The 12,705-nt window shown below is 41.2% G+C and overlaps 1 protein-coding gene across 11 annotated transcripts in view; it reads right to left on the bottom strand.

Annotated features, from left to right (window-relative positions):
- Positions 1-12,705, bottom strand: part of CLASP1 (cytoplasmic linker associated protein 1) — a 272,484-nt gene that overhangs the window by 118,493 nt on the left and 141,286 nt on the right. For all 11 annotated transcript variants that reach the window (XM_053214873.1, XM_053214874.1, XM_053214875.1 and 8 more), the window contains exons 9-13: positions 7,150-7,302; positions 4,174-4,247; positions 2,976-3,068; positions 1,919-2,064; positions 348-483 (exon numbers count right to left, since the gene is read on the bottom strand). In XM_053214873.1, the coding sequence (XP_053070848.1) occupies positions 348-483; positions 1,919-2,064; positions 2,976-3,068; positions 4,174-4,247; positions 7,150-7,302 (602 nt within the window). The remainder of the gene's footprint in view (positions 1-347; positions 484-1,918; positions 2,065-2,975; positions 3,069-4,173; positions 4,248-7,149; positions 7,303-12,705) is intronic.

Genomic DNA, 12,705 nt, shown 5'->3' with positions numbered 1-12,705 from the left:
ACTTTAGGTGAGTAACAAAGCCACAAACACAAATACCTAAAGTGGAATGACTGGGAGTAAAGAACCAAGTGTAACCCCAGAAGCAGATACAGATATTCAAATATTTAAAGCCAACAATGAGTAAATAATCAACACATGAGTAGGTACACCATATTCATAATTCACATTATGGAGTATTAAAAAAAAAGACTCCTATAGATAATTAAGGAGGGGGGAGGCTGATTTGTATATACAACATGGTTCCAACTGTCCATAATGTTGCTAATGAAAAATGCCTCTAGTACTGCTTATCAACCATCATTTATTACCACTTGCTTATTCTATGTATGGCCCCAAAATATACTTACCCGAATGATTAACCTAACAGCTACAACACCGGAAGTGGCCATAATTTTGGCACTGTTTGGAATTAAATTAAAGATAGTTGGCATAATGGCTTCAGCTCCATGGTCAAATTTATTTCCCAGAACTGATGACAGATGCCTACAACAAGAAATGAACACTGCACTGTAGCTGTATCCCTTGCAAACAGTGAAACAATATAAACCTCTTAACATTCTGTAAGGCTTTCCTTTAAAGTTATCTAGAGATAAAAGGCAAATGTCTATGTAAGACACTTTAAAAACACTTCCCGTGTGCATGCTGTGGACTTGGCCAAAAGACATTAGCCCATGAGCTCGTTCCTTTCATTTCTTTTAAATAAATCATTTCCAACTAATTAGTCTTAAAACAGCAAAAGACAGGGGCGCCTGGGTGGCTCAGTCGGTTGAGGTCCGGACTTTGACTCAGGTCACGATCACTTGCAGTTCGTGAGTTCGAGCCCCGCATCGGGCTCACTGCCGTCAGTGTGGAGCCTGCTTTGGATCCTCTGTCCACCTCCCCCCTCGATGCCCTTCCCCCACGTGAGCACGCTCTCTCTCTCAAAAATAAATATAACGTTAAAAATTTCTTTAAAAAACAGCAAAAGACAAATTGGTCATATATCAATTAAGTGTAGAACTGAGAGAGCTCCCTCACCCTCTTCTCCTTTTGCCCTGTTAACCTTTCACATGTATTATACACGCTTCCATATCTTATCCCAGCCAAAACTGTAGACAGCTGCAGTACCTCCTTGCTGTTGCTGCTTCTTTGACATTCTGACATACTTTTCAACACAGAAGTTCCAGCTGCAAACACTGATACAGTTTTAGCTAGGGTAAAACTTTACTGTCCTATCTGCCTTTGACTTGTAACTTTATAGATACAGTACTCTTCTAGAAACAAACAAAAACTTTGATAATGCTATACCCTGCCAGCAAAATCAATGAAAAAGCCAAGAGACAGAAGTTTATATTATTTCTTTTTTCGTATTATTAATAATAATTGTGCTTGCTTCGGCAGCACATATACTAAAATTATTAATAATAATTGCTTCGAGTTTAAAATAGAGGCTTCAGAGCTAAGTCACTGAATAACATTTAAAATCTGTCAAACTTGGGGCGCCTGGGTGGCGCAGTCGGTTAAGCGTCCGACTTCAGCCAGGTCACGATCTCGCAGTCCGTGAGTTCGAGCCCCGTGTCAGGCTCTGGGCTGATGGCTCAGAGCCTGGAGCCTGTTTCCGATTCTGTGTCTCCCTCTCTCTCTGCCCCTCCCCCGTTCATGCTCTGTCTCTCTCTGTCCCAAAAAAAATAAATAAAACGTTGAAAAAAAAAATTAAAAAAAAAAAAATAAAATAAAATCTGTCAAACTTTATGTAATTGGGCAGGAAATATTGTAATACTATAAAAGCACCAACAGAAGAATAAATGGAATAGGTCCTGGAGACTAGTCAGAAGGTACATTAAAGGGACCTGCTGGGCACATTCAACGAACCATCTCTGAAGCGCTGCAATGAGACTATTTTAGGATGTGTGAGAATCTAAAGCGTGGCAGTCCTTACCCCAATGTGATGCAAGCTTCCCGCACTACCTGAGACCGCAGGTCCTTAGCAGATAGTTTAAAGGCTCCGTCCAAAAGACGCAGATGTTGAAAGAAGTTATCGTACTCGGCGGCACCAGCCAAAAGTAAAGATCTGATCTTTTTCAGCTGGTGGAATGGAAAAAATTAAGAGGTACACACAACAATCCTTAAAACAGGATATATAAAACAACTGAAGCCAACAACTGTGAGAAATCAACATCAAAGTTAACTGATCTCAAAAGTTTTCCCAAAAGAATTCAGCCAATTCAGTACCTGCTACCATACTGAACAAATCCACATATCACAAGTAAGAAGTTTTAAATGTAGTATATCTCACAATTCTACAAAATAGATATTTTACTTGTAAACATTTTTGCTCCTCCCCTAAAGCTTACCTTCCCCAATACCCAACTCCAACTGCTATCCGTTAAATGACTCGAAGGAAGAAGCGATCCTACAGTCTTTTATATAGTATCCTCCAGTGTATCATTACTAAAAGGTTAGTCTGAGTTTGAATGGAACGTAGCAGTCATTTCACAGCCTTGCTTCCTGCCCAGCCAACCGCTGTAAAACAGCTTTCCTCAGATAAGATATGTACTGGGAGCACTGTAATGCTCCCCTCACATTTCATTAATCCACTTTTTTAAACAGAGGGAGAGAACTTTCCAACAAGTGATAGGAAGAAAGAAAGGAAGAGACGGACACACCCTGAAAATGCCACTAAGAAAAGCCAACTTACTGGCCAACAGTCACAATTAAATCTGGACTAAGGCAAGAGTGGAGGCTGTCTCCAGACGTTCCACATTACATCTTTTTTAAAAGTACAGGATATACTTAAAGGCACAGGTTGGCCCGTTTTAGAAACAGGAAGAGAAATGAGGTACTCTACTAAAAGGGTAAGTGTAAATATGGTGATTTATATTTAAAACATTTACTACTTAAAATTCATCAGAGCTATACCTCAATTGCATAATTCAGTATTTAGAACATTGAAATAAATCTAATGAAAATGTAATCACATGAAGTCAACAGCTTACAGCATTTACTCTTTGCTCCCAATCATGCTTGTCATCAGATAATATTTCCCTAATCTTGTTTATGGACTCCTCCAGGTCTCGGCTGGAATAAATCTGTAAGCAAAATTAATTTACAACCAATGTAAGAAAATTTACAGAATCAACAAAGGTTAGTTTTTAATTACAGAAAGTCAAGAATACTTAGTAATTTCATTTTTCAGAAGGACTTATGAGATAACCTCCAGATACATCTGTCTTCGAATGAGCTTCCTTCCCATTGGGAATATATACCCACTAGATTTGATGCTCAAGTACAGATAACCATGCTTTGAGCACAACTTCACTGTAAACTTAACAGATGGTCTCATGTACAGAAGAGAAAGGAGCCGACTGGGGAATTGTCAGTGATGCACAAGGCCTTTATTACTCTTATATTATTTAGAACACCACATTTTACACGTAACTTCAACACTCTCTTCAAATCTTCTTTCTCATTTACGCTTACATCTTACTAATAAGGTAGGTAGGGGAATAATCAACCAACAGTGATGCAAGCTTGGAAGGTCAAGGACTTAAGGTAAGGCTGAACCCAAGCTGAGCCTATGGTGCCGGTTATCTGACCTATGGTACTTATGGCAACCAGGCAACAGGTAACAAGTGACTCACGCAGGCAGAGCACCACATTCGATGCAGGCTGAGGACAAGTGTTATTAGCCCCCAGTCAACAACAAAGGACACTGAGGCACAAAGCACTTAAAATGTGCATACTCCAAACGTATAAGTAATCCCTGCTTCGTCTGTTAGGCACTTAAATGAAGCATCAAGGTGGCATAAACTTGAGCTTTTATTAATCTGTTCTTTATAGCTTTTCAGACATCGCAGTCCTTGAAATTTACAAATTTTTCTAGGCATGCTTCTTTGTTCTCACACCTAGTCATTGATTTTCTTTTTCATTTACGTGACCTAAGCCACAAACGTACTACTAGATCAAGCAAGCAACTTCTCTCCAGTCCCTACTGAAAGATCACTTCACTTCTGCTGTGCATTTTAGCTATACAAGGCACCGATGTCGTCTCATCTGCAAGTGCAGACCTGCAGTACGTCTTAAGAGGTAAAAATACCTCACCTAGAAGGGGGCCTCACATATCATGTATCTGAAAACTAAAATTTGACGAGTAAGCCTACCTGTTTTTAATCAAACTCGAATATTCTCACTCACCTGTACTACAGGTACGTCATCAAATGCTTTAATAAAGTCCTCTTCATCAACAGCACCAGCTCCTTCTTTTGCAGCTATAAATAAGATCGATTTTCAAAACGTGAATGGTGTGCACAGGGGTAGTCTGAACACACACAATCCCCATTACATTATGGAAGATTTGTGGCTTTTTTACAAGCCTTAATAAAAATTTAGAGTGTTGTGGAACTGACAAACATTACTAACTCTGAATATAGAGATGAAATGTCATGATTCTACAATACTACATACGTTAGTGTAAAGTCACTTAAGGAGACTACGTGTTAAAGGAGGACAGTTAGCCTTTAAGCGACATACATCAATTATACTGCAGTCGTATATTAATCTAATAAACAGGTATATAATAGAAAATTTAATCCTTCGGGGAATAAATTAGGTTATGTTATTTTTAGGCATCTAGTATAACAAATTTGTGAAATATTCAAATAAGTGCTCAAGAATTTAACATTTCATTTCAACTTTGTATTACTCTCAAAACATTTCCATTTCCTTGAACACATGGTAACTGGGTCAATTTTTTACTTATGCACTAGTAAGAATTTTCCCTCCTAAAGGTGTTGTAAGATGCTCTGTATACTCAAGGTTAATTGCTATCATTTGAGAGAGAGTTTTTTTCTTTCGCTAACATGAACTCTACTTCACACATGAAGATCATGTGACATTTTGTCAAATCTTTTTTTGTTTTTTCAGAATAAAGGTTTTAAAATTGGGGTTTAAGATCACCCTTGAAACCCTCATTGTTAATGATTCACACTGATAGAAACCAATTTGACAATAAATTCCATATTTAAAAAAATGAATTACACTGATTAGTCTGAGTGCTTTTCTAGTGTTTCTTTGCAGACAAGTTATTTGGTGTTTAGGGTCCTCAAAAGTAGACAAGGCTTTAAAGACGATTCTGGGAGCAATAAATGCGTGTCCTCACTTTCAATGAAGATTCCTCACACCGAGTTCATAGCTGTGGTCACATGACAGTAACATCACACCGTCACTTGGTGCTCAGTACCTGTTTTGGTACAAAGACTGAATCCCCCTGAGCAGACAGGTCCGGAGCGCTGCCCTGGATAAGTGCTGCATCACGTACCCACATACGTAAAGGGACTCAGAGACCAACCATGGTCCATGAGCCCCAGAATCAGACAAGGAGGAGTCAACAAGGAAATTCATGACTGCGGTGTTTAAACAAAATAGAAAAAAGGGTAAGAGCAGGGCCAAGATCTCTACATAACCTAGAGCCGGGACTTTTGGAAGGGGTATGGGTGCGGGATGGGAAGGAAATCAAAGGGGTCTAATGATGTAGAAATTTCTAAGCCTCATTTGTGGAACTGATGCCTCCCAAGAATAGATTTTTCCAATGAAAGATGAGAAAGGTGGTTCAGTCATAGAGGAATGAAATACTGGGTACATGCTGTAACACAGATGAACTGTAAAAACATTACCCTACATGAAAGGAGCCAGACACAAAAGATCACATTTACATGACTCCATTTCTCTGAAATACCTAGAATAGGCAAGTGCCTACAGGCAAAATGCAGACTGCTGATCACCAGGGGCTGGGGGAAGGAAGAAATGGGGAGCAACTGTTTAAAGGGTCCGGGGCTTCCTTTCAAGAGTGGAAAAGCTTTTCTGGAACTAGACACAGGTGGTGGCTGCACAATACTGTGAATACATGAAATGCCACTGGATGGTTACCTTTAAAATGGTTAATTTGGGGCACCTGAGTGGCTCAGTCAGTTGAGCATCTGACGTTTGATTTCGGCTCAGGTTGTGATCTCGCAGTTTCATGAGTTTGAGCCCCGTATCAGGCTCCATGCCAACCCTGCAGAGTCTACTTGGTATTCTCCCTCTTCCTCTCTCTGCCCCTCCCCTGCCGGCATGCCTCTCTCTCTCTCAAAAATAAATAAGTAAACTTTTAGAAACTTATTAAAAATAAATGGTTAATTTGATGTTTTGTGAATTTAAACTCAATTACAAAAAAAAATTTTAACGCACCAAAAACAAAAACATAAACAAAAACACAGATAGAAAGGACTAAGAACACCAACAAAGGCACAGCTTTTTCCTCCTGCCATCTGTGGTGTGAACACCCGTGTCAGCCATCAGCACAGCTACTTAACATGGAGAGAGAAGCTGGCAGCAGAGGCACCAAGCTGACAGAGGCACGACCCCAACACTCTAGGGCCAGTTCAGCAGGCCAGAAAGAACACCAGGAGGCGGCATTCTAAGTCAATCCTTCCCGCTGTTTTAACTTAGCTCATCCAGCCAAGCTCAAAAGCCCGACGCTAACAACCAGTTCTAAAGGCAGAGGCCACACAATGTAAAGCGAAAAGAGATCTGTGTGTCAATTTAACATGTGACAGCAAAATGCAAGTTGTGTATAACAAGGACTCAAATCGTCTGCATTGGGGAGTGGCAGAGGAGAGACTGAGACTAAGGTATCTTTGTAAATCAATGTTCAAAGCTTTAGGGAGCTGAGCCCTACCATTTACTTAGGTCAACATCCATTCCGGTTTCACAAGGAATAATGCTACTCGTAGGAACAAAACACAGAAGGCACACCATCTGACTTCTGGGAAGTCTCAGTGTTGGTAGACAGAAACTGACAAAAAAGTCCCCATGGTAATTGCAGGCCATCGCTGGAGCCTCGTGGACGAATAAAGCCATCAGGGTGCACTCCTGCCCTGGCTCCTAGCTATGCTGGCCTCTGAGCTAGCCATATTCTCCTACCGGCTCCCCCCTTACCAACCCGGGGCAACACAGCGGCTCAAACTTCTACCCTATCAGCATGGACAGCACAGTGCTAACATAAATCACAGTGAGCAGAAACATACTGCAAACAGGACCACTTCATCCCTGAAGGACAGACACGGAAGGCAGTACATCTGGTTTTAAGAGCTGGCAGAGCTGACTCTACAGCACCCCACACGGTGGTCTTACCTGAAGACTTGGATCCAAGAGAGGAGGAACCAAGCCGGCGGGTGGTCCCCATTCCAACGTTTCTCCTTGAGCTGGGTGGAGCTTTGGATGATGTAGAACTAGCAGAGGAAGGTCTATTACCATCCACAGAATCTTCATCATCAAAATTTTTATCTGAAGAGTAAGCAGAGAAATCATTGTTTTTAAAAAAAAAAAAAAAAAAAAAAAAAAAAAAAAAAAAAAAAAGGTACTTTTCCACCCGAATGTAAAACAACAAACTAGCCTTAGAGATGAACGGTGTGCCTACTCTTGGGATGTGAGGTGCCAGTCCGGGGTCTAGAAAGGCCTTAGGGTAAGTCCAGAATGCAGATACAAACATCATGTTTGCTTTCACATATCTAGAATGCTCTCCTGGCTCCAATTTTGGAAAACAGAGAAAACATAAAGAAGAAAACAACCTCTCATAAAACCACCACCTCATACAATTACTTCAACATTTTGGCATATTTCTGACCTTTCTTGCATGCATTTTTTTTTAATAACAGCTGATGCGAGACTATACATCATTTGACATTTTGCTTATTTCAAATATGCGCATTTTCCCAGGTGATAAAATATTCTTTGTAAATGCTGTCTTAGTGGTTGCATGGTACTCTGTGATGAGAAAATATCACAACTGAAATGGTCTTGTTAGGCATTCAGGGTAGTTCCAATACGTCACCATTAGAAATAACATTGCAACAAACACCTTCCTACTGGCATTTCTGTTTAAATTTATCACAATTTTAAGAAAAAACCAAAACCTAGAAGCAATGCCTACTGGGTCAAAGAGTATAAAAATTTTTAGTATACACTGCCAAATTTATTTTCAGAGAGGTCATGTATTTTTTTTTTCCCTGGAAGTTCAAAGAAGTGCCCAACTGGTCACACCTCTGCCAACACAATATGACCATTTTTAAATGTCAACCAGTTTGACAGGTGGAAATAAATGCTTCCTCGTCAATGTTTCATTTCTCTTTTGTTGGAGTTGAGCACTGTTTCTTCATTAATTCCAAAATTTTCTAAGCATTAGTGGATCCAAGGAATACTCCTTAGGTTGCATTTAAAATTAAAAAGAAAAAAGAAAAGGGAGCCTGAGTGGCTCAGTCGGTTAAGCATCCGACTCTGGATTTCGGCTCAGGCCATGAGCTCCTGGTTTCCTGAGTTCAAGCTCTGCACACTGACCACACTGAACCTGCTTGGGATTCTCCCTCTCTCTCTGCCCCTCTCCTGCTTGCGCACACTCTCTCTCTCAAAATAAACAGACCTTTAAAAAAAGAAAAAAGAAAGAAAAAGAATAAAACATCTTTGGGCTTTTAAAATAATCAACATATTTAGGAACAACATTCGGATGACACAATTAACGCTATCATGGTGCACTTATACAGAGTACCATGGGCTTATACAGCAACTGTGAGTCATTCAGGAGGCTTAAACAGAGAACCAAGAGTAATTTAAAATAAAGGAAACAAACATCTGTAGCTGGCAATATTCACGATTTCTGAATAAGGGAGCTAGATCTTTTCCAATACATCTGAAGTAAATAAATGTCGAACAGAAAACACAAATACAAGCCTGTTTTCTTGACCTGTTGGCTGCTTGGTTCAACTATCAACAGTCAAGTCCGGTGTCTAATCATGACCCTACTGTCTCTCACAACTCACCAACAATCCACTTCAAACTACACGGCTTCTTTTATTCGACACTGTTGGGAGCTGATCCATCCTTCTAAATGCATATCCTTGTGCAAATTACCTGCCTTCAACATTCCTTTAAATTTCCTAGATCACCTTATCAAGCAATCCTCTTTCACAGATGGTTCCTTTAATACACACATCACTTTCCCACTGATTCAGATGTTCACTGGTCTATTAGTATCGACTTACCTATGTGGATTCAAAAGGTGATTCTTGGACTGTAAGCATATTAACAAGGTCCCTTCCAAGAGTAAAACTGAGTCTGATGTAAAGAACGAAAACAACCCAAAGGGAAGGTCAACCACTGAGCGCTGCCAGTATTAGCAGTGACAAGACCTGCTCTCAGCCCATCCGCCCTCAGGGGAGCTCTAATCACTACAGGAACAGTTCCAGTCTGTGGGAAAGGTGCATAATGAACAGGGGAAGTGAAGACACCATCATGCTTCACTCAGAAATTCATGTAAAGTCTGTGTAATTTTTCTAACATGGGCAGGCACTCCACTGAGAACTATATTCACTTAGTGGAAATTACTTTCAGAGGGCCCATGTCACTGGATTTCCTGGGATTTCTCTATTGAAGCAATGATGGATTTTCAAGGACCAAACTCAACCTCTTTCAGCAAACAGCCAGAAACCAGACAGGGTACATAAAACAACTATTTCAGATGGGACAAGGGACAGTGCAGAACTGTGAGCCCTGAGAGGGAAACAAACCAGATGAGCTACACAGTTACCCAACTTCCCGCCTGGAGATAATTCCCAGACCACCAAGTACAAGGAATGAGACCCTAAATTGAACCTAGAAGCCTCGGCAAGTTGAGAAAACGGAAATCAGAGCTCAGGGACGCTGAGGGGCCGGGCCGTAAGGTACAGGCAGAGTGCTAGGAAACAGGAAGCTACACAAAATGAGAGCTCTAGAAATGTACCAAGTTCTAGGCCATCATGTGGGAGTACAATTCCGCACACAAGGGAAGGTGAAAAATGACCAGGAAGCTATAAACTGAACAATTCCCAATGTCTGCACAAAGTAGGTCAGTGTTCCAGCACCAGAGTAGAATGTTCTTGGAGACTCACCCAAGGCACTCAGTGAGACCCTGCAAGGGCAGGCCTTAATAGTAGGGCTGAACTATTTCTGGAGGGAAGGTTACATTAAGCCTACCCTATCAAAGTTTAAAAACAGGCCTCAAGGGGGTTAGACGTGCAAGTAACTTAAAACCGCTCTGCCAGGGGCGCGTGCGTGGCTCAGCCAGGTGAGGTCTGACTCTTGATTTCACCTCAGGTCATGAGATCCCAGGTTTGTGGGATCCAGCCCCATGTAGGGCTCCATGCTGAGTGTGGAGCCTACTTGGGATTTTCCCTCTCTCTCTCTCTCTCTCTCTCTCTCTCTATCTCTCTTTCTCGCTCTCTCCCCCTCTGCCCCTTCCCACCACATGCCCACGTGCATGCGAATGCTCTCTTTCTCTTAAAACAAACGAACAAACAAACGAAAAAAAACTGCTCTGCCAAAGCAAAGCAGAACATTCTTTAAAGGAACATAACAAATGCAGACACTTGACAATATAGCATTCACAATACACAACACCTAATCAAAATTTCATCAAGAGAAGGAGAAACAGAAAAATGTGGCACACAATCAGGAGGGAAAAAAAATCAGAAAATAGTAACCAATTAAGAAATGACAAAGATGATGGAACCAGCAGGTAAGAATATTAAAACTGCTACAACTGTGTCCAAATATTAAGAGAACAAATAGATATAATGAGAAAGAAGGTTTTTTAAAAAAATTTTTTTAACATTTTTATTCATTTTTGAGAGACAGACACAGAGCACTAGCCGGGGAAGGGCAAAGAGAGAGGGAGACACAGAATCCAAAGCAGGCTCCAGGCTCTGAGCTGTCAGCACAGAGCCTGATGCAGGGCCCGAACACACAAACTGCGGAATCGTGACCTGAGTTGAAGTTGGGCGCTTAACTAAGCCACCCAGGCGCTCCTAAGGTTTTTTATTAAAAGGACCAAATGGAACTTCTGGAAATTAAGAAAACACAGTATCTGAAATGAAAATTTCACTGAATGGGATAAATGCAGATTAGACACAATCAGCTGGGAAAAAAAAAAAAACAAACAGGGAATTTAAACACCTAGCAATAAAATTTAACCAAAATTAAGAAAAGAAGAAAGCCTGATAAAAGTAAATAAGAATAGAAACTCAGACCTGTGGGATAGTAACAAGCATCAAACACACATGAAATTGTACTTCCCGCAGGAGCCAGAGAGAAAAAAAAGACACAATACTTACACAGGAACAAAATGACAGTAGGCTTCATCAGAAACTGTGTGTGCCAAAAGACAAAGGAACAGCATCTTGAAAATGGTGACAAGAAAGTATTAACCTAGAATTCTCTATCCACCAAAAATTTATCTTCTAAAAATAAAGGCTAGGGGCATCCTGGTGGCTCAGTCGTTCGGTTCAGGTCACGATCTCACAGTTTGTGAGTTCGAGCCCCGCGTCGGGCTGCGTACTGACAGCTCAGAGCCTGGAGCCTGCTTCCGATTCTGTGTGTCCTTCTCTCTCTGCCCCTCCCCTGCTCACGCTCTGTCTCTCCTTCTCTCAAAAATAAATAAACATTTTAAAAAATTAAAAATAAATAAATTTTTAAAAAGGCTAAATAAAAATGTACTCAGACAACACCAAAAAAAAAAAAAAAAAAAAAAAAAGAATTCATCACCATGAGACCTGCACTCCTAAGAAATGTTCAAGGGAGATCTTCAGGCAAAGGGAAAATGATACCAACCGAACACGTGGATCTACAACAGAATGAAGCGCACGGGAGATTGTAATCAGGTGGATAAGAAGACTTTCTCCTCATATTTTAATATCTGTGAGGGACAACTGGCTGTGTAAAGCAAACATAAAAGCCCTCAACATTTAGTTTCTATTCTTTTGACATCCTCCTGTCCCGGGCAGGTAACCTGGCAGCCAGAGGAAGGACGCCTGTTGGCAAAGGAACGCGGGGCTTGGGCTACGGGCTGCAGTAGGGGGATGCCACGCGGACACTGGCAAAGCGCGAAGAGGACGGAAGCAGTGCAGATTCGGCCCTCAGCGGGCTTGTATTTCTAACAGTGAATTATAACTTGGCCAAATGTACTCAAGAGGTCACATAATGATGTGATGCCCCGAGGAGGAGTGTGTTTCTTCACCAATGTCTGCATGGAAACGCCTCCCTAGGAAGGGAGGTGGGGGAAAGGGTCACTGAGCAGCCAGTGTTGAGTTTTTTTTTAAATGAGCTTTAAGAGTCCCAATCAGTCTTTTTATTTACTCCCTTTGGAAATAAAATCTAGCACACTTTCTTATCGTTGTTCCCCTCCCCCCACCCCCAACCAGATTAGAAGCAACTAAGTATAGGAACAGTGAGAAGGGGGCATGGGTGTTAAGCACAGTGATGTTAATGACAAGTGACAGCTGAAAGCCCGATAGCTACACAGAAGGTAAAAAAAACAAACACGCGACTAGAAAAACCCCCGAACCCAAACTGCTCCGAATGCCAGCATCAGCACAGAGGTCGAATCACAGTCACGCAGCCCGAGAGCACAGCAGCGGTTGCTCCCAACCGCAAGCCTGTACCATCAAGATTCAATGGTCTCCATGTGACCTGTGTACTAACAGAGAAAGTAATTCACATGTTCTGTTGGAATTAGAAATCCAGGGGGAAAGGGAAAAGAATGTATTCGTTTTCCAGATTAGCAGCTGGACACACTGCTTTACATTGAGATACTTCACCCGAAAAGGTGTTTGGAGAATAACAGCCAGCTGGGCCTCTCATTTGAAAACCAACACAAAATAA

Source organism: Acinonyx jubatus, chromosome C1, assembly GCF_027475565.1.
Source record: "Acinonyx jubatus isolate Ajub_Pintada_27869175 chromosome C1, VMU_Ajub_asm_v1.0, whole genome shotgun sequence".
NCBI lineage: Eukaryota > Metazoa > Chordata > Mammalia > Carnivora > Felidae > Acinonyx > Acinonyx jubatus.
The sequence above is the reverse complement of the archived record's forward strand: the minus strand, read 5'-3'. Positions and strand labels throughout refer to the sequence as shown.